General features: G+C 43.6%; 1 protein-coding gene across 1 annotated transcript in view; it reads right to left on the bottom strand.

The window, feature by feature from the left end:
* Window positions 1-880: 880 nt before the first annotated feature.
* The window catches only part of CAPN9 (calpain 9), a 48,374-nt gene continuing 23,756 nt past the window's right edge, over window positions 881-25,498 (bottom strand). Inside the window, exons 9-20 of the mRNA XM_073335250.2 lie at window positions 21,378-21,538; window positions 20,481-20,638; window positions 19,786-19,994; window positions 18,717-18,753; window positions 16,866-16,946; window positions 15,574-15,631; window positions 12,095-12,159; window positions 9,079-9,147; window positions 6,013-6,091; window positions 5,546-5,662; window positions 3,317-3,375; window positions 881-2,184 (exon numbers count right to left, since the gene is read on the bottom strand). Coding sequence (XP_073191351.2) covers window positions 2,158-2,184; window positions 3,317-3,375; window positions 5,546-5,662; window positions 6,013-6,091; window positions 9,079-9,147; window positions 12,095-12,159; window positions 15,574-15,631; window positions 16,866-16,946; window positions 18,717-18,753; window positions 19,786-19,994; window positions 20,481-20,638; window positions 21,378-21,538 — 1,120 coding nt within the window. The 3' untranslated portion in view covers window positions 881-2,157. The remainder of the gene's footprint in view (window positions 2,185-3,316; window positions 3,376-5,545; window positions 5,663-6,012; window positions 6,092-9,078; window positions 9,148-12,094; window positions 12,160-15,573; window positions 15,632-16,865; window positions 16,947-18,716; window positions 18,754-19,785; window positions 19,995-20,480; window positions 20,639-21,377; window positions 21,539-25,498) is intronic.

Consider the following 25,498-nt stretch of genomic DNA (forward strand, 5'->3'; position numbering starts at 1 on the left):
TCCTCAAAGTGGGTGGGGGGAAGCTTTTTGTGTCTTTGTTTACTTTGCCATTTTTTTCTTTTTAACTGCAGAGACAGATGTTTTTAAAGCCACCCCTGGTTCTTCCCTGAGATGTCTCACTCTCTCATATCAGGCCTGTTTTCCCCAAGACACTCCTGGCTCCGGGAAGACAAAAAGCCAAATATAGTGAAGATAAGATACCACTCAGTGCAACTTCTCCCTACTCTGCATCATTTGATAATACTGTGGCAGTAACAATGTTATACAAGACAGTAATAAATATGAACAAAGCCCTGATCCTACATATAGGTTTGCTAGCCAGCCATGTAGTTGTAGGTTTGATTTTAACTGTGGGGGTAAATGGATGTTGGCTAGAGTTGGGCCTGAACTGAAGCCCCATATTAGAATTCCAGATCCAAGTGTCCTGTCTCTGTAGTGGGCAGAATTAAAACCACAGATCTGAAAAATGCTGAAACTGAGATTGAATTCTAGATCCCAATTCAAATTTTTTTCCCAAGTTAGAGGACTTCCTCCCAGGGCTGCCAGAGAGGCACAAAGTCTTACAATTTGAACAATAAACACACTCTGGGGGCTGCATACCTTGGTTTACCAAATTCCGTAAGTGTCCCCAGAGGAATCTTCTACCCAGACACAGGATAATTTATTGAAAGTCAGAGAAGTGGCTGTTTTAGCCATCACCACTCCTAGTGATTTTATTGTTTTAGCCTCGTGCTTGTTAAAGCTTGATTTCCCTTTCTGAACAGTTTGTGGGATCCACAGTTCCAAAAATAAACCCATAGCTACGTCAGTGTGACAAAACTTGGACGTTCAGAAATGAGAAGCTGCTCTACAGACATTTCTTTTGCTGCGAGAAATGATTTGCAAAACAAACCCAGCAGAGATTATTTATTACAAAGCAAATACAAGTTATGGATATTCGAGAGGGAACCAACCTGAAAGGGCAGATGGAGACTTGCTCGGCCTTTGACTTTATTATTTTCTAATTAACACTGAACACCAAAGCTATCTGAACACTACTGCACAGCACCCTGAAACTGACTGACACGGTACGTCTACACAGCAATCTGGAGCGAGTGGGAACGAGCCTCCATGCCCAGGTTGACAGACTTGGGCTAGAGGAGCTCATGCTATCGCTGTAAGAATAGCTGTGTAGAGAACACTTTGAAGTTGCGGCTCGGGCTGGAGCAGAGACTTGCAAGGCTAGGAAATGGCACTTGCCACTGACTAGACCTAGTTTGCCTAAAATGGAGCAGAATGCAGCCACTTATCTTCCTGGGTGGAACACGGCTCCTAGCTGCTCAGGTCAAACTGGAGCGGCACCTGTGGTCTCAGAGGGCCACACATTCATACTGAAGATGAACACAGCCATTGGCTGCATTGTAGAATGGTGTGAAACTTATTTGCCTTGTGGGATACACTTTGGTCCACCTGGTATTAGGGGATGGAACAGAGGAGAGTCAGAGGAAATAATCTGCATCTCAGTGAGCTCTGTAGACAGGGCCAGCTAATGGATAAACATCATTCTGAGCAAGCCAGAATCACAGCCCCCATTGTATAAATGTTCCAGGATGACTGTGAATAATAAATCTATCACTCAACTAGTGCTCCCTGATTTGCAACACTCTGGGATGCTCTTCTATAATGCTGGCCCAGCGTTTGTTGGGAAAAATCCACTTGGAAGACAATACCATTTTGATGAAGTTCTGCAGGCTACTGTACCTTCAAAAGCACTTTGCTAACCTGTAGACAAGCAATCATGAGGATTCTTAATGAGTGGGTTTCCGTGGTGCAACAAATAAGTATGTTGGGACTGAACGTGATTATATTTCATAAAAGGCTTTGGTCACTCATCACTGTCAGTTTCAGGCTGCTTGAAATGTGCACGTGCCTCATTCAAAGGCATATATACACTGTAGCAATCAATATAAATCTTTAAACGAAATAAAACAAATTTCATCCCATAAAGATCTAATTCATTAATATAATGGGGGTGGAGGAGAGAAAGGGTGGGAAGAATAAGTGCTCCCCTTGCACCACAGCGCCTGTATACATTTGCATGGAAGGGGTAACAGCTCTTTGGTAGGAGGTTTGAGTGTCACAATCATGAGATCCTGCTGAAATCCAGGTTGGACATCTTCAAATGTTCATTGTCAGGGTGATAAACTAGTAGAGAAATAAAGATCAACGGTTATGACTGATAATCCCAACTACCACCATCAAACCCCGGGTGCAGGAGGAAAGGCCCTTGTAACAGCACCATCTTGTTTTGAATTGGTTCCGTACAATGCAGGGGAATTCTGATTTTTGTGCCAATGAGCTAGTTCCCTAGTTTAGTTGTAGTCAATACAAATATTTGTCAGCAAAGATAATGGTGAGATTCAAGCACTTAGTCATGACTAAGAGAAAGGCAACCGGACAAATTCTTCTCTCACCTACACCTGTAAATCTGAAGTAACTCAGTGGACTTTGCTGGAGTCACTCTGAATTTACAACAGTGTAAATAAGAGTAACATTTTAGTCCAATTATTACAAGGAAAGAAATCTTGGGATGCCAAAAAAGAAAATTTAATAATTCCCAGTAGCAGGGACAGAAGTTGAACCTCCACCTCCCCCTGACTCTCTCACACGGAACATGTTCAACATTAAGCTCGTTAGTTAAAAAAGGAATGCATTGTAGATCTCTAAGAATTAGTTTATTTATAATTATTTATTATTATACTGTGGTAGCACCTAAAGGCTTCCATTCCCATTGTGCTAGGAAATGTATCACCATCTAACAGCCAGATGGACCCTGCCCCAAAGAGCTCCTAATAATTGAAGTGTGGAATGAGAGGGAACAGATGGGCACAACAGAGAGACGGGGGAGCACAAGGAAACAATGAGAAGATACGGATCACCACAGTAACAAGAGGACAAAGTGCAGCAGCTGCCTGTCAGGCACGGCCTACAGTAAAGGGTGGTACAGATCCACAATGACTTAGAAAGAACCAGGAGGCATTTTTCTCCAATCAGCTGCACCCATTTGCCCCAGCAGTGAAGTGGGCCCAGAGAGAGTAAGGAGGAGAGACCCCAGAAAGAGGAGAGAAAGGGAGCAGTGACTATGAAATGGGGCGAGAAGGTGAAAAATCAGCTTGGAGGAGACAGAGTTATGTAGTAATGGTGAAATCCTGGCTCCCCTGAAGTCAATGGCAAAACCCCCCGCTGAATTCACTAGGGTTGGGATTATTCCCAATTTTTAAAAAGTGACAAAGTTCTAGAGCAGATTTCCAGTTTTAAAATGAAGTTATGATCATACCTCATTTATATTCAGGTTAATGAAGTCTCTGTTTTTCTTACTTAGTGCCAGGAATACCCCTGAAATAAACATCAGGACATCACAGTTATAAAGACTCCCCATTCACATTCATACACATAAGCAACCTGTCCTACTGTGAAGCACTATTTGTGACTGTTCCATAGAGAGGAAGGAGCTGGCTCTCTATAAAGGCTTAGATCACAAGTGACTGGTGAACCCTTAGAATGGGTTTGAGAACTGAAGTCCTTGTGAAGGCAAAATGGCCATTGACTTCACTGGGACTTTTGCCTGAGTATGGACTTCAGAAATGAATCCAAAGCTGGTGGTTTGGATGTGAGACACACCCAGATGTTTGGATACATGTCTTACTCCTGAGGGCATTCAGTGCCAAAAAATTAAAAATTCTGCACCAAAAAAATTAAAATTCTGTGCACAATATTTTAAAATTCTGCAAATTTTATTTGTCAAATAAATGTGGAGGCTCCAGCATGGTATTGGGGACCACAGCCCACTGGTGGCACAGAGGTGGGAGATCACTGTGCAGCTCTCCCTCACCACCCCCACCCGGGACACAGACTCAGCGGTGAGGCTGCACCCAACCCTGACAGTGCAAGGAGCAGGCCCTCCCCAGAAACACCCCAGAGCCCTGCTCCTCCATGCCAGGTGCACCAATTATGGGAGACAGGCTCAGCAAGGCAAGATCCAAATATGGAGGGGCTTAGTGTGGGGGGGAATCCAGGTGTGGGTTGAGAGGGTTCTGTGTGGAGCAATCTGGGTGTGGGTGGCTCAGTGGTGTAACCGGGTGCAGAGGGGATCTGGATGCACAGCGGCTTATTACGGGGTTCAGGGTGCAACGGTGATGGGACTCTGCAGGGGGTCCAGGTGAAGGTGGTTGGGGCTCAGCAGGGGGGGTCTGGGTGTGGGAGGGCTTGGGGGGTCCAGATGCTGGGGGAGTAGGGCTCAGTGGGGTGGGTATCCACGTGCAACTGGTTGGGGCTCAGTGGGGTGGGGATCTGGGAGTGGGTGGCTTGTCAGGGTGGTCCAGGTGCAGGGGGAATGGGGCTCATCGAAGGGGTTCTGAGTGCAGGGGGTGAGGCTCAGCGGGAGGGTCTGGGTATGAGAGGGTCTGGATGCACGGGGGTTGGGTGGATGGGGGAGCAGTTCCCTATACAGGGATCCCTCCCCCTGCAGCTGAGGCGCAATGGATGCAGGAAGGGCAGGGGGGAGTTTGCAGAGCTTCCTGCAGCCAGGGAAGAAATCTGGAAGTGGGTCTGATCTAGCCCCGGATGCCGTGCAGGGGAAGAGGAAGTCCTATCCTCCCCAGCCCAGCATAGCCCGGACTAGCAGCTGAGCTTGGTGCAAGGTAGGAACCACCAGCCGGCTCTTCCCCAGTCCCGCTTCCTGCCCCACAGTGATTTACCTCTCTGACAGCTGCCCTGGGCACACAAAACATACTGCTGGTGAGGGTCATATGACCACTCTTGTGGTTTCCCTTTGCTTCCCCCATCAGAAAGTCATTTTTCTGCAGGAAGCAAAGAAATCTGCAGGGGACATAATTCTGTGCATGCACAGTGGCGCAGAATTCCCCCAGTAGTAACGTCTGAATTTTATCCAGACTATCTGCATTTCCTGATTCTAAAAAGTGATGGTGGGAATATAGCAGGAACACAGCAGAAATACGTACTCCCTCTCTGTGTTTTGACCCTTCAATTTCCAGCACAGGCTGGAACCACAAAGGAAAAAGAAGCAAAAAACTTAATAATATGGTTTAAGAAAGTTAACTAAACCGTTTTTGATCCTCATAAAGTGGTTGGGTTTGGTCTAAGGTTTGAGCAAGGGTCAGAGGATCACTTTAATTTAGGCTGATTTACCCATCCCTATTAATTGCTATTAGTCTGGACAGAGAAAGCTCCTGCATGCAAATGAACCAAGAGCCAGAATTCATAGCTGTATTGTGGGTTATATTTTTCAGTCAAAAACCCAAACAAATAGTTTAAAAGTGTGCAATGTCAACACATGTGCATGTCTAACAATCCCTTACTTGACAGCATTTGAAACTGGGGCCTTCAAGATCGTAAGGCAGACCTCCAGTACTTGAGCTTGAGAAGTAACTCCACTAGTTGGTTGCGGCAGTAGACTTATCTTTTAGTGGACCAGCCTTTACCAGGGATATAACCCAAACTTTGTGAGTGTGTTACACATATGATTTCAGCAAAAGTGGATACTCACGGTTTGCATTCTCTAGGCGAATTAAGCAGTTTAGGAAGTCATCAAAATCAATATGGAACTGGTCATCAGCATATCTGAGGACAATCAGTTGCAGCAGGTAATTATTGAGTTGAAATCCTTTAAAAAACAAACAAACAAATACATAAATAAATAAAGAAGCAGCAGCAACAACCTAACTGACCTGAAAAGAAATCTGTGAGACTTTAATAAATAATCTAGTTATTCGTTGGAAATTTGTTAGTGGGCAAGTACTCTATGAACTGATTCCCTGTCTCTAGCAGAAACTGAGCTGACTGCAAACTGGTTTTCATTTAAAATCGATGTAGAATTCAGAAATAAGAATTTTTGAAATTTTGCAGTTTTCACTCTACGAATTGTTGTCTGTGTGAGTGAAAGTTCAGTCCCCGGTTGAGGATCTGCCCCATAGTATTTCTGTTTTCCCAACATAAATCAAATATTTCTTTTACCTGCAGCTGTTAGGGCACTACGAAGCTCATAGGAGGACATGGTACCAGATTTATCAGAATCAAACTTAAGGTAGACATGCTGCATGGGGGAAAACATAGACATTCAGCATTTAGTACGTTAACAAATCTCACGTATTTGTAGCACATAAAGCAATGGAGTTTCATGTTCTAGATGCTTATCTTTAAAACTCTTGATGTAGCGCAAACTTTTATGGAAGTTGAGAGGACTTTGATCTGGATCCAATCTGGTTGTGTAACTGAGGGTATATTTGGGATCAAGCTGTCTCTATCATATTTGTTATGAGCTGAGTGAAAGTTGTTATGGGTTGAGTTAAAACCTCATTGAGATCGGTAGGTGTGAACTCACTCTTCAATTAACATAACTGTAAGGGTGAGCCCCCACCTAAGACAAAAGGAGTATGTGAAACCGTCCAAAACTTTTTGCTGAGTATTTTGTCTGTGTGTACCTGTATGTGTGAGAGAGGCAGTGCTTAAAGTGGTCTGAAAGAAGTAATGGGGGTGGGGGGGTCTGTCACAACCTTAGCCTAATTTAATTTTCATGTACTTGATACAGACAGCTCACAATTTTTGCATACATATAATACACAACACATAAAATTTTTAGCTCAGTAAGGTATGTATACCTATTTGTGTAATGCAAATTACTAAAACAAAACATATCCTGAGAGTTTGAGGGGGGAAGGTCTGGGGGCTTTGTGAAATTCAGTGGGGTCTATTTGGGGATAGGGGGCTGGTGTGCAGTGAGATTCAATGGCGTTGGGGGTCTCTTTGGGAATAGGGACTGGGGAGGCATTAAGAGTGGGGTTGAGGGGGTTGCAGTGACAGTGGAGTTGGGGGATCTCTTGGAGGTGGGGGTGCAGTGAAAGTCAGTAGGATTGGGGGGTGTCTCGAGGGGGAGAGAGTCAGTAGGGTCTGGGTTTCTCAGAGCATGGGGGTGCAGTGACAGTGGGGATCGGGGTTCTGTGAGATTCAATGGGCTTGGGGGGATCTCAGGAGTGGGGGTGCAATGACCCTGAGGTTGGGGGTCTCTGAGAGGATGGGATACAATGTGATTCAGTGGGGTTGGGGGCCTTATGGATGGGTGTGCAGTGAGTGTGGTTGGGGGTCTCTCAGGGTGCAGTAAAAGTGAAGTTTGGGGTCTCTCTTGAGGATGGGGGTCTAGTGACGGTGGAGTTGGGGGGGGTCTCTCTGGGGCTAGAGAGTCTCCTTTGGGCGCCTGTTCTCTGCCTCCCATTCTTGCTGCTCCACACCCCATCCCTCTCTGCTGGCCTGGCTCTGAGCCTGCTCCTGCAAGGTGGTGGGGAGCTGGAGGGGTAGGGTCTGAAGCCCCCGTGGATTCTCCCAGCCCCATCCTGGCTTCTGGGCTGTGCCAGAGCTGGTCTCCCTATCTGAGCTGCTATATCTGCTGCTCCCCTGTCTCCTGTAGTTCCCAGCCCGAGGCTCTGCTCCCTCAGGGACACAGGCCCCCATCTGCATGATCAGCAGGCGAAGGAGCCAGGAAATGGGCACTACCTGTGGCCGAGCCCTGTGCTGTATGGGGAAGCAGCAGGAGCCTAGGGAGCTTATGAGGCAGGAGCTCTGGTAGATGCTCTGTGCCCCACATTAACCCCGCCTGAGCTTTACATTTCCCCACGTAGATCTGCAACCCCCTGTGATCACCCCCACTTTAATAAGGGAGAACATGTATGAGAGACACTCAGAGAGACAGCTGAAAGCAGTGGCTGACCCTGGAAGAAAGCTAAGGAGTGGTTTTTGGGTCAGGGTGCCGGCTGAAAAGAGCACTCTTGGTGCTATGAGCAAAAGAAGCTGTTTCCTGCTATTTGTTTCCTTCTGCCATCAGAGACACAGAGCTTTGCATGTTCTTTGTAAATAAACAAAACAGCATCAAAGAAACACCTGACTACCACCTGTTCCTACTCCTAACTGGAACAACTTACTAGACCCTGAATTTCTGGCTAGCCGCTTGGGTCAAAAGGGGAATTAGGAAGCATGCTGAGGTGAAAATCAAACAGCACTGTTTATCAAGCTGAAGTAAAGTTCCACATTTTCCTTGTGGGACAGGATATATTGATCGTCACTCAATTCTGAATTAGTTATATCCATTGTTATAGTCACTCTGAACGTTTTAATCAGAAATATCTGGAAATCTCTCCATTGGGGGCATGCATTTCTTAAGTGTACCAGTTTAAAAAAAATATCAAACATTTGTATTAAAGGACTGACAAAGTGAAGTGATCCAGAAAAACAATTGAGATTTTGGATGAAAAATCCGGGAAGCAGAAAATTGCAATGATCACATCTTGGATGTAGCATAAATTCAGAAAAGATTATTAATGACCCATGAGGAAACAATTATTGTGCCTTGAGATGCAATCCTGCAAACATATACTCACATGCTTAACTTTACTTACCATAATAGTGTCATTGATTTCAAAGGGATTACTCATGGTAGTAAAGGTAAGTAAAGTGTGTAAGTGTTTGCAGAATTGGAGCCTAACCAGCTAACATTGTTCCAGACCCTCAGTATTGCTTACTGCTGAGGAGATAAACAATGGAACAAAATAACTCATCACATGACTATTTTCCACTAATCACAAGTCAGCATTTTCTTCTTGTGTGAAACAATAGGAACAGAATCCTCAAATGTTATTTTGATTAGCCTCCTATTAAAGCACATTTCTGAAATTCATTATCCCAAACATAGTTTCTTAGCTTACCAAAATTACTGATATTTCCAGTAAATCATTCTGGTTTGGGACAATGGAAAACTAAAAATTGGTCATACTTCCCAGAAGAAAAAACATTTTGAAGAGCTTGTGTTTTTAATCAATATTTTGTGCTTTTGAAGATGTATGCCATTAGATTTTTGTCTCTGAAAATCATAGAAATAGAGGGCTGGAAGGGACCTTAAGAAGTCGTCTAGTAGTTCATCCTGTGCAGTGGCAGAATCAAGTATATCTAGACCATCTCTGAAGCGTGTTTGTCTGACATTTTCCTAAAAAACTCCAATGATAAAGACTCAAAATAACGAATACAGTCACATACCAGCCACTTCTTTAGTTTGTCCCAGAAAATCTTGAACTCATTAAATTCCAGTTTCCCATTACCACTGGACTAGTATAACCCACATTAAGGAAAAATACTGGTTAAGTGAAATCCCATGTTATGTCAATATCTACCAGTCATTCCTTTACTCAGATAACAATAGCTGCACTAGGAAGCCTATGATGCTGTTGAGAGCAAACAATTGCAATGATTGCTGTTGGAAACCTAGAAAGTTGGGTGATAGCTCTGCTGAGTAACGTAGCGAGAACACTGTCCCAAAGCAAGAGCAGCTTTGGATTCCAATTGGATAGGAACGATTCAGAGAATTAAATAGATATGTGGCACAGTTGGCAACGGGCTTTGTTGCAAGGATAGGTTCCTGGGTTAGTGGTTCTGTTGTGTGGTTGCTGGTGAGTATTTGCTTCAGGTTGGAGGGCTGTCTGTAGGCAAGGACTGGCCTGTCTCCCAAGATTTGTGAGAGTGATGGGTCGTCCTTCAGGATAGGTTGTAGATCCTTGATGATGCGTTGGAGAGGTTTTAGTTGGGGGCTGAAGGTGACGGCTAGTGGCGTTCTGTTATTTTCTTTGTTGGGCCTGTCCTGTAGTAGGTGACTTCTGGGTACCTTTCTGGCTCTGTCAATCTGTTTCTTCACTTCAGCAGGTGGGTATTGTAGTTGTAAGAATGCTTGATAGAGATCTTGTAGGTGTTTGTCTCTGTCTGAGGGGTTGGAGCAAATGCGGTGTGCCCACATATCTATTCAGGGGACACCATCATAGGGCCTAATCACATCAGCCACACTATCAGAGGCTCGTTCACCTGCACATCTACCGATGTGATATATGCCATCATGTGCCAGCAATGCCCTCTGCCATGTACATTGGGCAAACTGGACAGTCTCTACGTAAAAGAATAAATGGACACAAATCAGATGTCAAGAATTATAACATTCATAAACCAGTTGGAGAACACTTCAATCTCTCTGGTCACTCGATTTCTGATCTCAAAGTGACTATCCTTCAACAAAAAAACTTCGAAAACAGACTCCAACAAGAGACTGCTGACTTGGAATTAATTTGCAAATTGGATACAATTAACTTAGGCTTGAATAGAGACTGGGAGTGGTTGAGTCATTACACTAAGTGAAACTATTTCCCCTTGTTTCAGAGTAACAGCCGTGTTAGTCTGTATTCGCAAAAAGAAAAGGAGTACTTGTGGCACCTTAGAGACTAACCAATTTATTTGAGCATAAGCTTTCGTGAGCTACAGCTCACTTCATCGGATGCATACTGTGGAAAGTGTAGAAGATCTTTTTATACACACAAAGCATGAACAAATACCTCCCCCCACCCCACTCTCCTGCTGGTAATAGCTTATCTAAAGTGATCACTCTCCTTACAATGTGTATGATAATCAAGTTGGGCCATTTCCAGCACAAATCCAGGTTTTGGAAATGGCCCAACTTGATTATCATACACATTGTAAGGAGAGTGATCACTTTAGATAAGCTATTACCAGCAGGAGAGTGGGGTGGGGGGAGGTATTTGTTCATGCTTTGTGCGTATAAAAAGATCTTCTACACTTTCCACAGTATGCATCCGATGAAGTGAGCTGTAGCTCACGAAAGCTTATGCTCAAATAAATTGGTTAGTCTCTAAGGTGCCACAAGTACTCCTTTTCTTATTTCCCCTTGTTTATTCCTTTGCCCCCCCCACCCCCCACTGTTTCTCAGATGTTCTTGTTAACTCCTGGAAATGTGCTGGAAATGGCACACCTTGATTATCACTTCAAAAGGTCTTCTCTCCCCCCACTCCACTCTCCTGCTGGTAATAGCTCATTTTAAGTGATCACTCTCCTTACAAAGTATATTTTTTCATGGTCTGTGTGTATATATAAAATCTGCTCACTGTACTTTCCACTTTATACATCTGATGAAGTGACCTGTAGCTCACGAAAGCTTATGCTAAATAAATTGGTTAGTCTCTAAGGTGCCACAAGTACTCCTTTTCTTTTTGCGAATACAGACTAACACGGCTGCTACTCTGAAACAATAGGATTGTAAAGGTGCTCAAGCACTTCTGAAAATCAGACCACTTACTTGGATGCCTAAGCGTGGATTTAGGTGCTGAACTTCACACACTCAGGTTTGAAAACTTAGGCCAGAGTAGTTTTAGAAGCAGCCATCTTCTATAGAGTGGCACTTCCCACTATTCAGCAAAAGAATAAATGGTCTCCGGTTTTATTAAAAACTGGGCAGATTTGCTTGAGAGCCTCACAAATCTTAACCATTTTTAACCAGCTGGGGCTGAGTTTTGAGTTGGTAGCTGTGACTCAAACCAGAGGCAGTTTTGTTTTGTTTGGGCTTTTATTGCAAGTATTTGTGGGGAGGTGCCACAAATAACAAGGGCTGGAGAAACAAAAACAAAAGAGGAGAACTTAGTAGCTGGATAGGAGATGGATACAGCAAGCAGCAGCCAGCTGCTATGTTAGGGCTGTGGCTGCTTGGTCTGCAATATTAAATGGCCAGCTATCAGGGGAGCAGGCTCAGCAAAAGTACCTATGAAAGGGAAGAAGCTATTCTAGGAAGCTTCAGTAGTGATCAGGCAGCTCTAAGACAGCTGTTTCTTGGGAAGGAACTGGATTTCCACTTTTTCGAATGCAAGGATCTGGTTGTCAGTTATTTCCAGATTTTTCAGATTTCTGCCCAGTAGTTGAAATAACAACATCTTTTATATAAATAAAATGAGTGAGATTTTCAGAAGAGCTCAGACATGGACTACACTGAAGTCTCTGATATAACCTGAATGCTTTTGAAAAGTCCCACTTTAAGTTTCTATAATAAAAGCTGGAATACAATTTTGACACCATCAGTTTGTTGTGCTTAGTGTACCTCCACTATTTCACAATATTGCACTCATGTCTAGCATCGGGGATGAAAAAGCTCTCTCAGGGCACTTGCATACATTCAGTGCCAGTGTGGCCCCAGAGAATTCACATCAGCATTTATGTGAAAGGATACATCCATGAGAGAGATGATGTTTTTACATGTCATGAGGCTTACGTTCTCGAATGCGATGGTGTTTGCTGAAAAAGCATAACAATCAAGTTAAATAAGAAATAAAGTAATTGGGCATAAACTTAAAGTCTAAAAAATTAACAATGGAAAAAGGTGGAACAATGCACTTCATAAAGAAAGATATAGTTCCAAAGATACTCCTATGACCACTACCAACTCTGCTGCCTCTATTCACATGAGGAACCTCCAGCGACTTCAGTTAAAATCTCATTCAATAGGACTACTCAAAAGAGTAAGAGTTGCAGGACTAGCTTTGTAAAAATCCTTTAAAAATCTTAAATATAATGACATTATTAACAGTCAAGCAGGGATTGACCATCTCATCAATCTGATGATTCAGAGTAGAGCTGATAGAATCACAGTTTCAAAACCATATGTCTATATATTTTATGCATTTATTGTTGTCTTAAGGGGTGTTACACACACTTTTGAATTAGCCACTAAAAAATAATTGCCTGATCCAAAGCTCAATGCAGTCACTGGGAGTCTAATGGGACCCACCATTATTGACTTCACTGGGTGTTGGATCAGTCCCTTAGAATTTACTTTAGGTAACATTTTCAGAAACGCCTATGGACTTAGGCACTTCTGAACATTTTACCTTTTAACACAACTATTAAACATTTTGATTTCCAGTGTTTTCATGATGAGGGGGAGAGAACCAACCAACCAGAATCGGAGTAGTATAATAATGCAACAGGATGCACCTGCCATTTAAGATTTGAGAGACCTGTAAGCCAGCACTTCCCTCTCCCAATTGTGACTTTTAAAATATGTATGGAGCAGAAAATGTGGTCAGTGAAGGGAGGAAGTTGTCTTGGGGAGGTGAGCTGGGATCTGTAGAACACCACACTGCTGATGCAGCACATAGGCCCTGAGACAGGAGCCTTATAAGCAGGGTGCTCCAGACCTCTCCTCTCCTTTGGTGGTAAGAACAGACTGGGGTAGTTCCCAACTGGCCTTGCTCTGGGATCCAGGGGTGTGGAATTGCTGGGAAATGTCATTTCCCTAGCAACTAATTTGGAATCCTGATCTGGGCAATGCATGCTGTAGGCAGCTGAACCCATTTTGTTTCTGAGGCAAACTCTTTTGAGGAGGGTCTACAATTTCTAAAGTAACTGGAGGTCCTTTGTGCTGTTTGTTTGATGAGTCAAACCAAAGCCCTGGGCAGGGGGAGGTTTTTTTTTCTTCTGTTTCTAATCTTTGGCCTGCCACAGATAGCGACAGGCCCAGATCTGCAAAAGTATTTGGGTTCATAACTCCCATTAATTCAGTGGGAGTTGAGTGCCTAAGTATTTTGAGGCTCTGGGCTGTATGGACTCAATCCTGAGTTAAGTGGAAGGGGAAATCTGCTGAACTACACCTATAACTGCAGAGTGTGGTAAGATGTTCACCAACCTCAACGCAACAAGCCCTTGCCACCTCCCCATATCCTGCATGACTACATAGTTCCCAAAAGGAGCACAGCTGGAGGTTGAGGATGGGCTGTTCCTGAAAGTGCTGAGCCCAGATTCACAGGATGATAACAAAGTGCTCAGCAGCAGATGCACCAGAACAACCGGAGACCAGAGAAATGGGTGACGCATTGCTAAGCATGCTTCATCAAAGTATCCCACAGTGCTCAACAAACCTGAGGAGATGATTAACAAACTAAGTGAAATAGGTCTCTGTAATCCACACTGCATATTTCTTAACTGTCTATGGCCAAATACTGTTCTTGGTTACTGTGGTGTAAATTTGGAGTGATTCCACTGACTTCAAGTGAGTCCATCAGGATTCACATCAGTGTAACTGGGAGCAGAATTTATCCCTTCTTATACAGAGGCCACTTAGAACATAAGAACAGCCATACTGGGTCAGACCAAAGGTCCATCAAGCCCAGTATTCTGTCCTCTGACAGTTGGCAAAAGTAAACTGGACAAATGCCCAGTTTTGCCAAAAAAGCGGGTGCGACCCTTAGTGGGGTGCGACCCCTATCAGGGTGCAGAGGAATGGGGGGGAGGGAGCAAGTGGCAATGCCAGCCTGTGTGGGAGGGAGGTCTTGGGAGAGTGGCTTGGGCCAGGCCATCCCCACATGGGTTGGTGGCAGGGGGTCTTGGGTCAGCCCCACATGCAGGAGTTGGGGGGCCTCGGGCTGGTCTCAAATGGGCAGGGGTAGGGAGGGACTTCAGGCCAGCCCCAAGCAGACAGGTGGCAGAGGGGGCTCGGGCTGGCCCCATGTGTGTGGGGGAGAGCAGGGTGCCTCGGGACAGCTCCACATGAGCAAGAGGCAGGGAGGGCTGGGCGAGGGGACTTGCGGGGGGGCAGGGAGCGGGCCTTGGGCTGGCCCAGTGTGGTGTCCCGTTTTCCCTTTAGGAAAATATGGTCATCCTACTGAAGTGAAGCCACTTCAGGGTTGAAACCAAACAACTGTGTAAGAACACTCTGCAGAGCTACAGAACAGCTGAGGATGGAAAGTGAAGAACACTGTGTCACACTGGAAGCTACAGGATAATTACAGGTAGGAATTAAATAACAGCAGCTGTGTTTATGTTCTCATTTTGTGGACCTAGTGTGCCTTGTGCATGAGCAGATATTTAGTGGGCATTGATGCTATTCAGTGAATGGAGCACTTGCTGAGATGAGCACACACAGACTTCCTGCATACTCCCATCAAATGTAAACACAAGCTGCTGTTTGTATTGTGGAGAATGGCTTGGAGTTTCCTTTTCCTTGACTATTTTAAGAATCAGAAATCCAAATGAAATTTAGATACCCCAGAAAACCAGAGAACATTAGTTCTGCTCCCAGTAACTCATTGAATCTCATATTCTTCAGGAGGATAAAAAATAGACTTTTTACTTTTCACAATTTTTTCTTTGGTTTTGTCACTATTTCGTTACTATTATCATCATTTGTTTGTTTTATGGTACTGCCTAGAGACCCTGTCCAACATGGAGGCCATATTGTGCTAGGCACTGAACATACACATAACAAGAGACAGTCCTTGTCTCAAAGAGATTACAATCTAAATAGACAAGACAGATGAAGGGTGGATGAAAGGAAATATGATCCCCATTTTACAGATGGGGAACTGAGAGATTAAATGATTTTGCCTAGGTTATGGTATAGGTAGTGTCTCCTGAGTCTCAGTCCACTGCCTTAGCCATAAGTCAATCCTCTTTCTCCAGAGCCGGGAACTGGCATCACTGACCTGAAATGGATTTTGTTGGGACACAGCGTAGGCTAGGGGTTACGTCAGGGAACTTGGGTTCTGTAACCCGACTCTGCCACTGACTTGCTGTGTGACATTATGCAAGTTACTAGGCAGTGCCTCGGTTTTCCCACCTGTAAAGTGGGGATAATATCCACTTTTATAAAGCCCTTTGAAGTCCTTGGATGAAAGCCGCTATATAAGTGCAAATAAAGTTGTTAACACTTACTTTTTTTTAATACAGCATTCAGAACGTATTCAAGTTCTTCTGCAGTTATCTCCATGTCCTAGAGTTGAGAAATTAAAGCAGCTGTTACTTTTGTGTGTCTAGATTCAGAAATATTGAAAGCCTAACAGAATGCAAATAGCATCCATCTGACAACCACAAAACTCTACTGCACTACTGTCACTGGGTTTACAGCTTGCCGCTGAAATCCAAGAAATAGTGAATCACACAAACAACAGAAAAGGAGTACTTGTGGCACCTTAGAGACTAACCAATTTATTAGAGCATAAGCTTTCGTGAGCTACAGCTCACTTCATCAGATGCATATACAAACAACAGAAGGACTTAAAAAAAAGGAGGAGATGGCAAAATACAACTGAGCTGCTCACTGACATGCTACATGGAATCACAGTTCTTCTCAAACAGGAGGTGTTTATTTAAACAAAATGACTGCAGCTTCAGACACAAACAGGCTCCCTCACAGCTTGTGTTCTAGTGTTGTCTCCTTTGTTTACCAGGGACCACGCCATCAGGAACTTTATAAAGGACACAGAGACATCTAGAGGCTGAATATATACTGCAAGTAAACTTATTACATATGGAACCCTGAATTTTTACTTCACATGGAATTATGTGACAACAGACTTATATTTTTCAGCTACATAGAGCTGTTCCCATCCCAGTTTTTTCAAGACATTCATGATTTTTATAGTTTCATAAAGTTTAAAGTAGACGGGATCATCAGACCTCCTGCATTTCACAGGCCATTGAACTTCATCCAATACCCCTATGTTGAGCCCAATGATGTCAGCTAAACTAAAGCATTTTAGTCCCCAGGAGACAAAACTATTGTGTGCCACAAGCAGAGAATAGGAAAGACCACTGCCCACAGCCCCTGTGATGCCAGTGAATTGACTGGCTTTGATGAACCTGGCAAGTGATACATGGCCCACGCAGCAGAGGAGGCAACCCTCTCCCCCAGTTTCCTTGCTAATCTGACCTGGGAGAAAATTCCTTCCTGACCCAAAATCTGGTGGTCACACGAACAAGACTCACCAGCCTGATTGCACCACCTCAGAGCACCAGTCCACCCCAGCTGGAATCACGTCTCTACCTGTGGCATATCTCCGCTGTGTCAGAGGAAGGTGAGGCCTCCTCCCCGAAGATTACAAGTGTGTATTGGGGAAAAACTTCCTTACTGACCCCCTCAGGGGACCACCTAAAGCCCTGAAGCATGACCAGTAACCAGTCATGACCATAAGACAAAGCTAAAAGCATTCTGAGTACGCACTCACCTCTCCTGCAACCTGTTTAAACAATGCCCGGAACTGTTTTTCTTCTTCTGTTTCTTGTTGTGGTGTGGTTGGTTTAGGAGGCTACAAGAACAGGGATAATTAAATGTATCAGAGAGCTAACATTCGTTCTTGCACACAGATTATGAGTAACAGTCACAGTAACACACTTTAAGGTAGAAGGGAGCACCAGACCATCTAGTCTGGCCTCCTGTATATCATAGGGCAGTGACACAGCCAGCACCCGCCCACTAAACCCAACCACTGAAACGAGACCTAAGTATTACAGTCCATAGGAAACTAAATTATGATGTGTCACAGGCAGAGAACAGGAAGAACTGAGATGCACCAATGCTTGAGGCCCCTGCAATTGCAGGGTAACAATTAAGCAAGCCAGCCATTCTTTCAGCGCATTTAGGAGAGCTATGCATTTTGAAACAGATACACCTTTCAGATTTTATCATCTTTTGTATGAAAAACTTAACCCTCCCTGGCACTCAATGTCTCAGAAATGTTCACCTTTCATTTCCCATAGCCCATGCTATTGTGTACTCCTAAGGTGTAGGCAGAGCACTGGAGCTGAACAGCTGATCAATGGTGGCCTCCAATGCTACACTGTCTCAAAACTATCAGTTTTCCATTTTATAACCACGTTCAACCAAGTGAAGCCTGGGATAAACAGGTGCAACTGTCATGGACGTCTCCGGGCCAAATTCAGTGATGATATTAACTGCTGTGTGAAATACAAGGCTGGGTGTAAGTTGATTGTAAAATAGATGTAGGCAGCAAAGTAGTGTAACTTGCCCTGCTTTGGCACTCAGTGGCTGTGCAAAATGAATGCAACTTGCATTCCAATGCACTGGAAAGGTATGCGCCGAAGGAAAATCAATTAAGTAAGGAAGGTCCCACACTGTGCCCAACACTGCCATCAAATAAGTAGTATAAGTTACTGTATAGCCACTGAATGCCAACATGGTGGAAATTACATTGATTTGACACTTACACTCATTTTTCTGACCAATATACCCCCGACATGACACTCAGCCCACCATTTATCTACTACCATTCAGATGCCAGATGGCAGGCACTTTAATAGCTAGGCTAGATGAATAGATGTATATCACTAATGACTGTGACCTTGAGAATCTGGAAATGTGAAGCTCAATTTGTTACCCAGTCTCTGGAAGCAAGGGAAAACTGAGTGAAATATTGCCAAAGAGATGCAAAGCTGAATCTTGGCTTACTTTCCTTCCGCAAGCATTTCCACTGAAACCAGTGGGACTATTTGCAGGAATAAGGTGAACAAGATCTAGCTCAGTCAATACCCAAACATAGTGACTACAAAGTGGTTCAAGGGCTGCCTGTCAGATTTTTTTTTAAGCATAAAAATCAGCTTAATGCTCAGCAGCAAAAATTGTCTAATCATTTTTATGAAAATGCAATATCAAGCTTCTGACCCCAAAATGTTCTGAGAATGTGTATGCATGTTTGAGTGTGAATAGGTTCTGTGGCCCGAACTGTGTAATACTGCATAGTATGGCTAATGGGCAGATCCTCAGCTGGTGCACATTGGCTCAGGTCCATTGATTTCAGTAGCTATGCTGATTTATACCAGCTGAAGAGCCAGTCCTTAATTTCTTTCTGGTTTCAGCTGCCTAACAGCAAACAATTGGAAGAATTATTAATTATTATGATTGTATTATTAGGGTTGTTTTACTAAGCCCAACACAACTGTATATTTCACACACACAAGGTTGATGTTTTCATAACATTCACTTGAAATGAAAAAGTACAAATAGAGCATAGTGGATGATGCTGACTTATCCAGTCCTTATTTTAGCTCTGTAGATTTACCTCTGGGAGATTAATGTCAATGTTTCCATCCACATTCCTGAGGAAAACAAAAACGTACTCAATAACAAAAGACTTTGTTGGGGATCCTTTCTGTTTAAATTTTCCAGGAGTAAAAGCAAATACGGTATTTTTACTGAACAAATTATTCACTTTGGTGAAATTCATCCCCATGCAGCGGGTCAGGTCTTTGCATCACATAAGCTCAAAACAGAGCTTAAGTGGTTCCTAGGCCTAGTCTGAGCCATCTCTTCAGGGGCTGATTTCAATTTTTATACGTTGTGCAAATGCTTTTTAAAAATAACATATTCTTTATTAAATATGGTCATTCACACAGGAAACAAACAGGAATATTATTACATTTGCAGAACAATATATACTATGGAGCAGCTACTAACTCTTCACAGTTAAGGTTGCAATTGAGTTTTCATTACAAGGTCTGATTTCCCCACCTCCTAATACCCACAAAAATAGTCAGAGTGGGCTAAAAATTGGGAAATTAAGTCTGGAGCTATGGTAGAAATTTTCTACCACATCTTAAATGCATTGAAAGAGGGGTTTCTGATTTAGGCCCTCCTGAAATAGAAGCGTTCACCAGAGTTCAAAAACTCATCAAATTTTTTCTTCCCCACTTTGTAGCAAAAAACTTGCCAATCCTCTCCCACAAAAAAAACAAAACAAAAAACAAACAAAAAAATCCCAACCAAACAAAAACAACACACCCAACAACAACAAACAAAAAGAAAAGGGGAAAAGCCTAGATTACTAGATTCCCCTGGCTGAGATCTAATGCACAGCACCACGGGTTAACTTTTGTTAATTACAAGAGTTGCTCTGGCAATGAACTCCATTTAGTTCATTGGGAGCCTCACATAGCAGGCAAGGGCATGCAGGAAGTGGACGGGAGGGATGCTTCTTCATCTCTGGGGCCTCTTGTCTGGAGCAAGATGGGGAGAATGCCCTCAGGAATCTCTCATGGTTCTTAAAAAAGCCAATTAACATGGCTGGTGTGAGAGAGTTTTGGAAGTTGCAGGAGGCCTGTTTGACTGACCACCCTCCACTGATTACTTACTCTGTGATGGCTTTTTTCTCAGAGAAGATTCTCAGGCAGAAGTCAGCTTCCTGGTGTGGCTCAAAAGTAGTAGGAACAATAACATAATCCCCAGGTGGCAGCTTGACTCGGTCAGAGACTTCCCTTAAGTTAATGTAGGTTTTGCTCCTTGCCTTGGAAGGGTTGTATCTGAAAAAGTCTTTGTTCAAGTGTCCATCTTTGCTAGGGCTCTGCAATGGAATTTGAAGCAGGGATTTCAGTTTTATTCATTATTGTGTGCAAAGTAACTGATGTGCATGGTTCAGATATGTCAGATTCCCACCTCCCTTCTTGATCTAGAATCATAGGGCCAGATACATGCATGATTCACTGGCTCCAGGATCAGGAAGTCACCATTAGCCACGGGCACTCCTCTCACCTTATTCTCCTGTGCTGAATGGAGCTTGGATACCAGGGGAATCTAGCTCTCAGACTTTAAGGCATTTTATGCAGGGGCTCTAGGATGGAGAAACTCCATTTTAGCAAAGCCCTTCTGCACCAATATAAGGACATTTTAAAGGAAAAGCTACCATTCTCATCATTATTTAAAGAACGTAGGTGATTAGATACCACAGCAATGGGTGTGATGCAGAAATCTTGACTGACACACAGAGAGATACAAGGGGGGAGAGAGAGAAAGAGCAAACATGGCTACTACATCGTAAAATACCAAGTACCTCATAAATAGCATAGCCAATTGTCAGCATTTCAGCACCTAGTTTCCTGAGTTTACGTCGATTCTTTTGCATCAGAGCTGCTATAAATGTGCATTCATCTTTCCCATCATCTTTCTCTGTCAAATGCAGCTTGATCTGTGGATTTGTCCAAAAGGTGTCTGCCAAAGCAAAGAACACAGATGTTTTTTCCCTCCAAAAAAAAAAAAAATTTTAAACTGAGCCAAACAAGGACAATAGAGAGAGTAATTTGAGGTTTGGGGGTTTTATGTTTGTTTTATTTTTCCATTTTCCATTATGTACCTTGATGATTTCAATGCAATTCTGCACACAAAGAGCCAAATCCTGAGGGACTTGGGTTTTAGTATAAACAATAGCAGAATTTAGCCCCAATATCTCATTAAATGGCAATGGTTTAAATTGGAGATGAAAGTTACAAGACAATTAATTGGGGTTTTGTTGAAAATATAAAAGCACAAAGGGTCAACTTCTGATCTCATTCATATTGGTGTAAATCTGGCATAACTCCATTCAATCAGTGGAGTGGCTTCAAGTCTACACCAGCATGAGCAGAATGTGATGGTAAGGGCTGGATTCTCCTCTCACTTACAGTCCTTTGACAAGGGTGTAACTTAACTGATCTCAGTGGAGTTACTCCTAGTTTGCACAAATGTACATGATAGGAGAAAGAGGTGCACAAAACTGAAAGGCAAAGAAAATTATTTCTCTCAAGTGGAATCTTGTGACTGTTTTGATATTTTGCTGGGTTTCAGCTAGTTGAGACTCCGCCGGCTTTATTCAGCACATGGTTGTGGAAGTTACAAAGGGGTGAAGAATTCTGTGTCTCTAATGGATGCTTCCATGGGCGTGTGAATTTTTTCTAAAGGAATCTCTGTTCACCTAAAAAATTTCTGCACCCTCCAGCAGTGGAACCTCTGACCCAGCTCCCTTGATGGACTGTCACCTCCCACTTGTTGGTAGCATTGTCCCCAAGAGCATCTGGGGTGAGGTTGCAGATCTCAACTTTATCAAAATGTGTTTTGAAGTCTTCAAAGTTCATCCTAAATGAAAGGAAGGGAAAACAGTCAGTGCATCACATTAGTGACCGAACAGAAGCAGCAGCCTAGGCAGAAACTACTCCCAGAGACCAATTCAAAATGCAGAGTATCAGAACATAGGGCCGGATCATGAGTTTCTGTAAATCAGTGTAGTTTCATTGACTTCATTGGAGCTATGCTGATTTACACCAGTTGAAGAGCTCTCTCCATAGACCTGATTCTCCTCTCCTTTACACGAGTGTAATCACAAGTAACTCCATTGACCCCAATGGGCCTGATTCTGATCTCTCTTATACCAATCTTAAAATAGTGAGACTCCACTGACTTCATCTGAGTTACTCCTGATTTACACCAGCATCAGGGACAGAGCAGAATCAACCCAATGGAGTGATACTAGTGTAAAAACTGGTGTGAGAAGGGAGGCTCTAGTCTTCTAGCCTCACAGCTCCTGGGCCCAGTGATCCTTTTTAGTGCAAAAACAGGACAGAGGGGTTAAAGTTCTACCAATGTTGAACTATAACCAAGTGTGATACGCTGCGTACAACCATTCCTACTCACATACCAAGAAGCGTACAGACAGCCCAATGTGCAGCAAGACATAGGAAGGGTCCACTGGCACTTCACTTGCTGTGAACGGGTCTGCTTTCAGACCTGAACCAAACTGGAGTAAGAACCAGTAGGGAAAGTATTTACCAAATCAGAGACTGGTGTGCAGTACAGCAGCTGCTGCTGGATAGCATGGGAAATAGAGCAGGAAAACAGTGTAGCAGAAACCGGTTATAGCAGGGCGGTCTGCTCTGGCTCAGAAAAGGTTAAAAGCCAGTCCTTGGAGAGGGCTGGGGCTGAGAGCCAATAAGAGAAGGCTGATTGGGAACACAGCCATAGCTGGGGCCATGCCCAATTAGGAGACAGCAGGCCCTATAAAAGGGCTGTGAACCAGTAGCTGAGTCAGTCTCTCTAGCTCTTGAGAGAGAAGGACCTGGCTGCCTGCCTGGGAGAGAAGGGTATTTGAGACAGAGCAGTGCTGGGGAAAGGGAGGGGGAGCTCCAGCCTGGCAACTCCCCAGGCTGCAAGCCTTGATAGAGGCCTATGCAGGTACGGGGTCTGGGAGGAGCAGCCTGTGGTTAGGTAGAGGCAGCTGGTCTGACCCCCTTGCCAATGATGAGTGGCCATGACAGATTGCAGTTTGCCCCAGTGAGCGGGGGCTAGATGATGACTGACAGTAGCCACTGAGGCAAGGTGGGGATAGAGGGTTGGGGGTTCCCCAGGGAGGGGAGACCTAGACTGTGGGGTACTGCTGGGGGCAGAACCCTGAGGTAAAGGGCACTGGGGTCCAGGAGGGACACCGGCCTGCAGAGGGCATGCTGTATGCTGGAAAAGAGCTAATTCCCAGACAACCAGCAGGAGGCGCTGCGCCAGGGAGTCTTGCTTTGCTACACCAGGTATCCAGTTGGGGAGCTAGGCCCAGATCCTCAAAGATATTTAGTCTCCTAACATCTATTGAAATCAACCTTTGAAGATCTGGGCCTTAGTGACTGAATGACACAAATGAACAATAGCAGGAAAAAGCCAGTGAGCTCCAGGCAATGTGTATGGGTGGGTGTTGACAGGATGCGATCCTCACAATAGCACACAGGGGTAGCAACATCACAGTCCCACCAGCTATAATAGATTTCATATTCTGCTGAATAAGTAATAGGTGCCTAGGGTTACTTTAACTTACACTGTCCTAGAAAGTTTTCATCGCACACTTTTGATAGGGGAGCAAATGGCAGAGTTTGATTTCACTGTCTGCATCTCCCTTTTTGTGTTGTGTCTCCCTTCAATGTATTGCTAGCTCTGCAAGCCAGGTGCACTCCAGCTTCTTGCTTCTCTTCTTGGTACACTGAGAATAAGGGCTGGATAACAACCCCTTTTGCTTCTGTGTACCTAGCACAAATATCCTGGCCGTGTAGCACAATTTATGTCTTTTGGGCCAAGTGCTGCAAATTCTGCTCTTTGTTACACAGATGTACATGTGAAGTACTTACCAGCACGTCATTGGGGTTGCTCTGGATTTACACTGGTGTGACTGAGAGCAGAATTTGGCCCTACGTCTTTGAAAGAGAGGGAGGGAGACAGAGAGATTTAGAAGCTGATTTGCTAACTAGCCCCAGGGTTAATCTTTCCCCTCTGGCAGAAGCACAATAATGAATGTGGAATTTGCCTCTCCTCTCTACCCTCCCTTATCAAGACTGACCTTAGTTACTCTTGGTGTAAATCCAGAGTAACTCACTGTAAGTTACTGAGATCAGAATCTAGCCCTGAACATGTTACCCTTAAGGTCTTGCTAGTTCCTAGTTAACAGGAAAAGAGGGTAAAAGAGACAAATTCTTATCAAAAACGTATTTCCCATTTGAAATGTCTTAAAATTTATGTTTAAAACAGTTAACGCAGCCTTCTGTAGTTTGCTTCATGCCACTCTGAACTGAATGCATGAGAATAAACTGGTAAAACATGACAGAAAAAAACACCACATGTAGGTGCTATTATTTAAAATGTAGCACATAATCCGTGTGCCCTGAGAAATGCATGAAAGCTAGCCATATCCAGAAGCTATAGTATAGCACTGGTTTTTAAACTGTTAGTGAGCTGTTTGTTTAATTTTCAGGTGCAGTATGTAATAGCTTACAAAGTAAATATCTGTTGGGATCCCTGAAATTAAGACTTAACTATTATTATTTATTATTATGATGTCTACTGCAGTAGAATCTAAGGACCCCCCTCAACTCCATTGTGCTTGGTGCTGTAAACATAACACAAAGATAGTTCATGCCCCAGAGAACTCACAATCTGAACATTCAAGATGTTGAATAGAACTGTAGGGGAACTTGAGAAGTCATCAAGTCCAGCTCCCTGTGCTGAGGCAGGACCAAATAAACCCAGACTATCCCTGGCAGGTGTCCAGTGATGAGGATTCCATGACCTCCCTTAGAAGCCTATTTCACAGCTTAGCTACCCCTTATAGTTAGAAAGTTTTTCCTAATATTTAACTTAAATTTCCCTTGCAGCAGATTAAGCCCGTTACTTCTTGGCCTACCTTCAGTGAATATTGAGAACAATTGATCACAGTCCTTTCTGTAACAGCCCTTAACAGATCTGAAGACAGTTATGAGGTCCCCCCGTCAGTCTTCTTTTCTAGACTTTTCAAAACAGGCCCAGTTTTTTTAACCTTTGCTTATAGGTCAGATTTTATAAATCTTTTATCATTTTTGTTGCTCTTCTCTGGACTCTCTCCACATTTTCCATGTCTATCTTAAAGTGTGGTGCTCAGAACTGGACACAGTACTCCAGCTGAGGCCCCATCAATGCCAAGCAGAGTGGGACAATCACCTCACATGCCTTACAGACAACACTCCTGTTAACAAACCCGAGAATATTAGCCTTTTTTTCCCACTGCATCACATTGTTGACTCATTCTCATATTGTGATCCACTATAACCCCACATCCTTTTCAGCAGTACTACCCTGCTAGCCAGTTATTCCCCATTTTATAGCTGTGCATTTCATTTTCTGTCTGAAGTAGAGAACTTTGCACTTATCTCTACTGAATTTCATCTTGTTAAATTCAGACTAATTCTCCAATGTGTCAAGACTGTTTTGAATTCTAAATAGTACTTAACTCTTATATAGCATTTTTCACCACTAGATCTCAAATCACTTTACAAAGGAGGTCAGCATCCTTTTTCAGATGGGGAAACTGAGGCACAGAGGGGCCATTTCTTGCTCAAGGTCATTCAGCAGGCCAGTGGCAGAGCTGGGAATAATTCATGGGTCCTCTGAGTCTCAGTCAAGTGCTCTATCTACAAGATCACACTGCTCTAAATGACAGCAAAATATGAGAAAAAAACAGCTGAAAACTCTTCAGAAGTTGTTAGGCTGCTCTGTGCTGATTTCACTACTTTCATGTCCTTAAAGATGCAC

The sequence above is a fragment of the Lepidochelys kempii genome, chromosome 3 (genome assembly GCF_965140285.1).
Source record: "Lepidochelys kempii isolate rLepKem1 chromosome 3, rLepKem1.hap1, whole genome shotgun sequence".
Taxonomy (NCBI): domain Eukaryota; kingdom Metazoa; phylum Chordata; order Testudines; family Cheloniidae; genus Lepidochelys; species Lepidochelys kempii.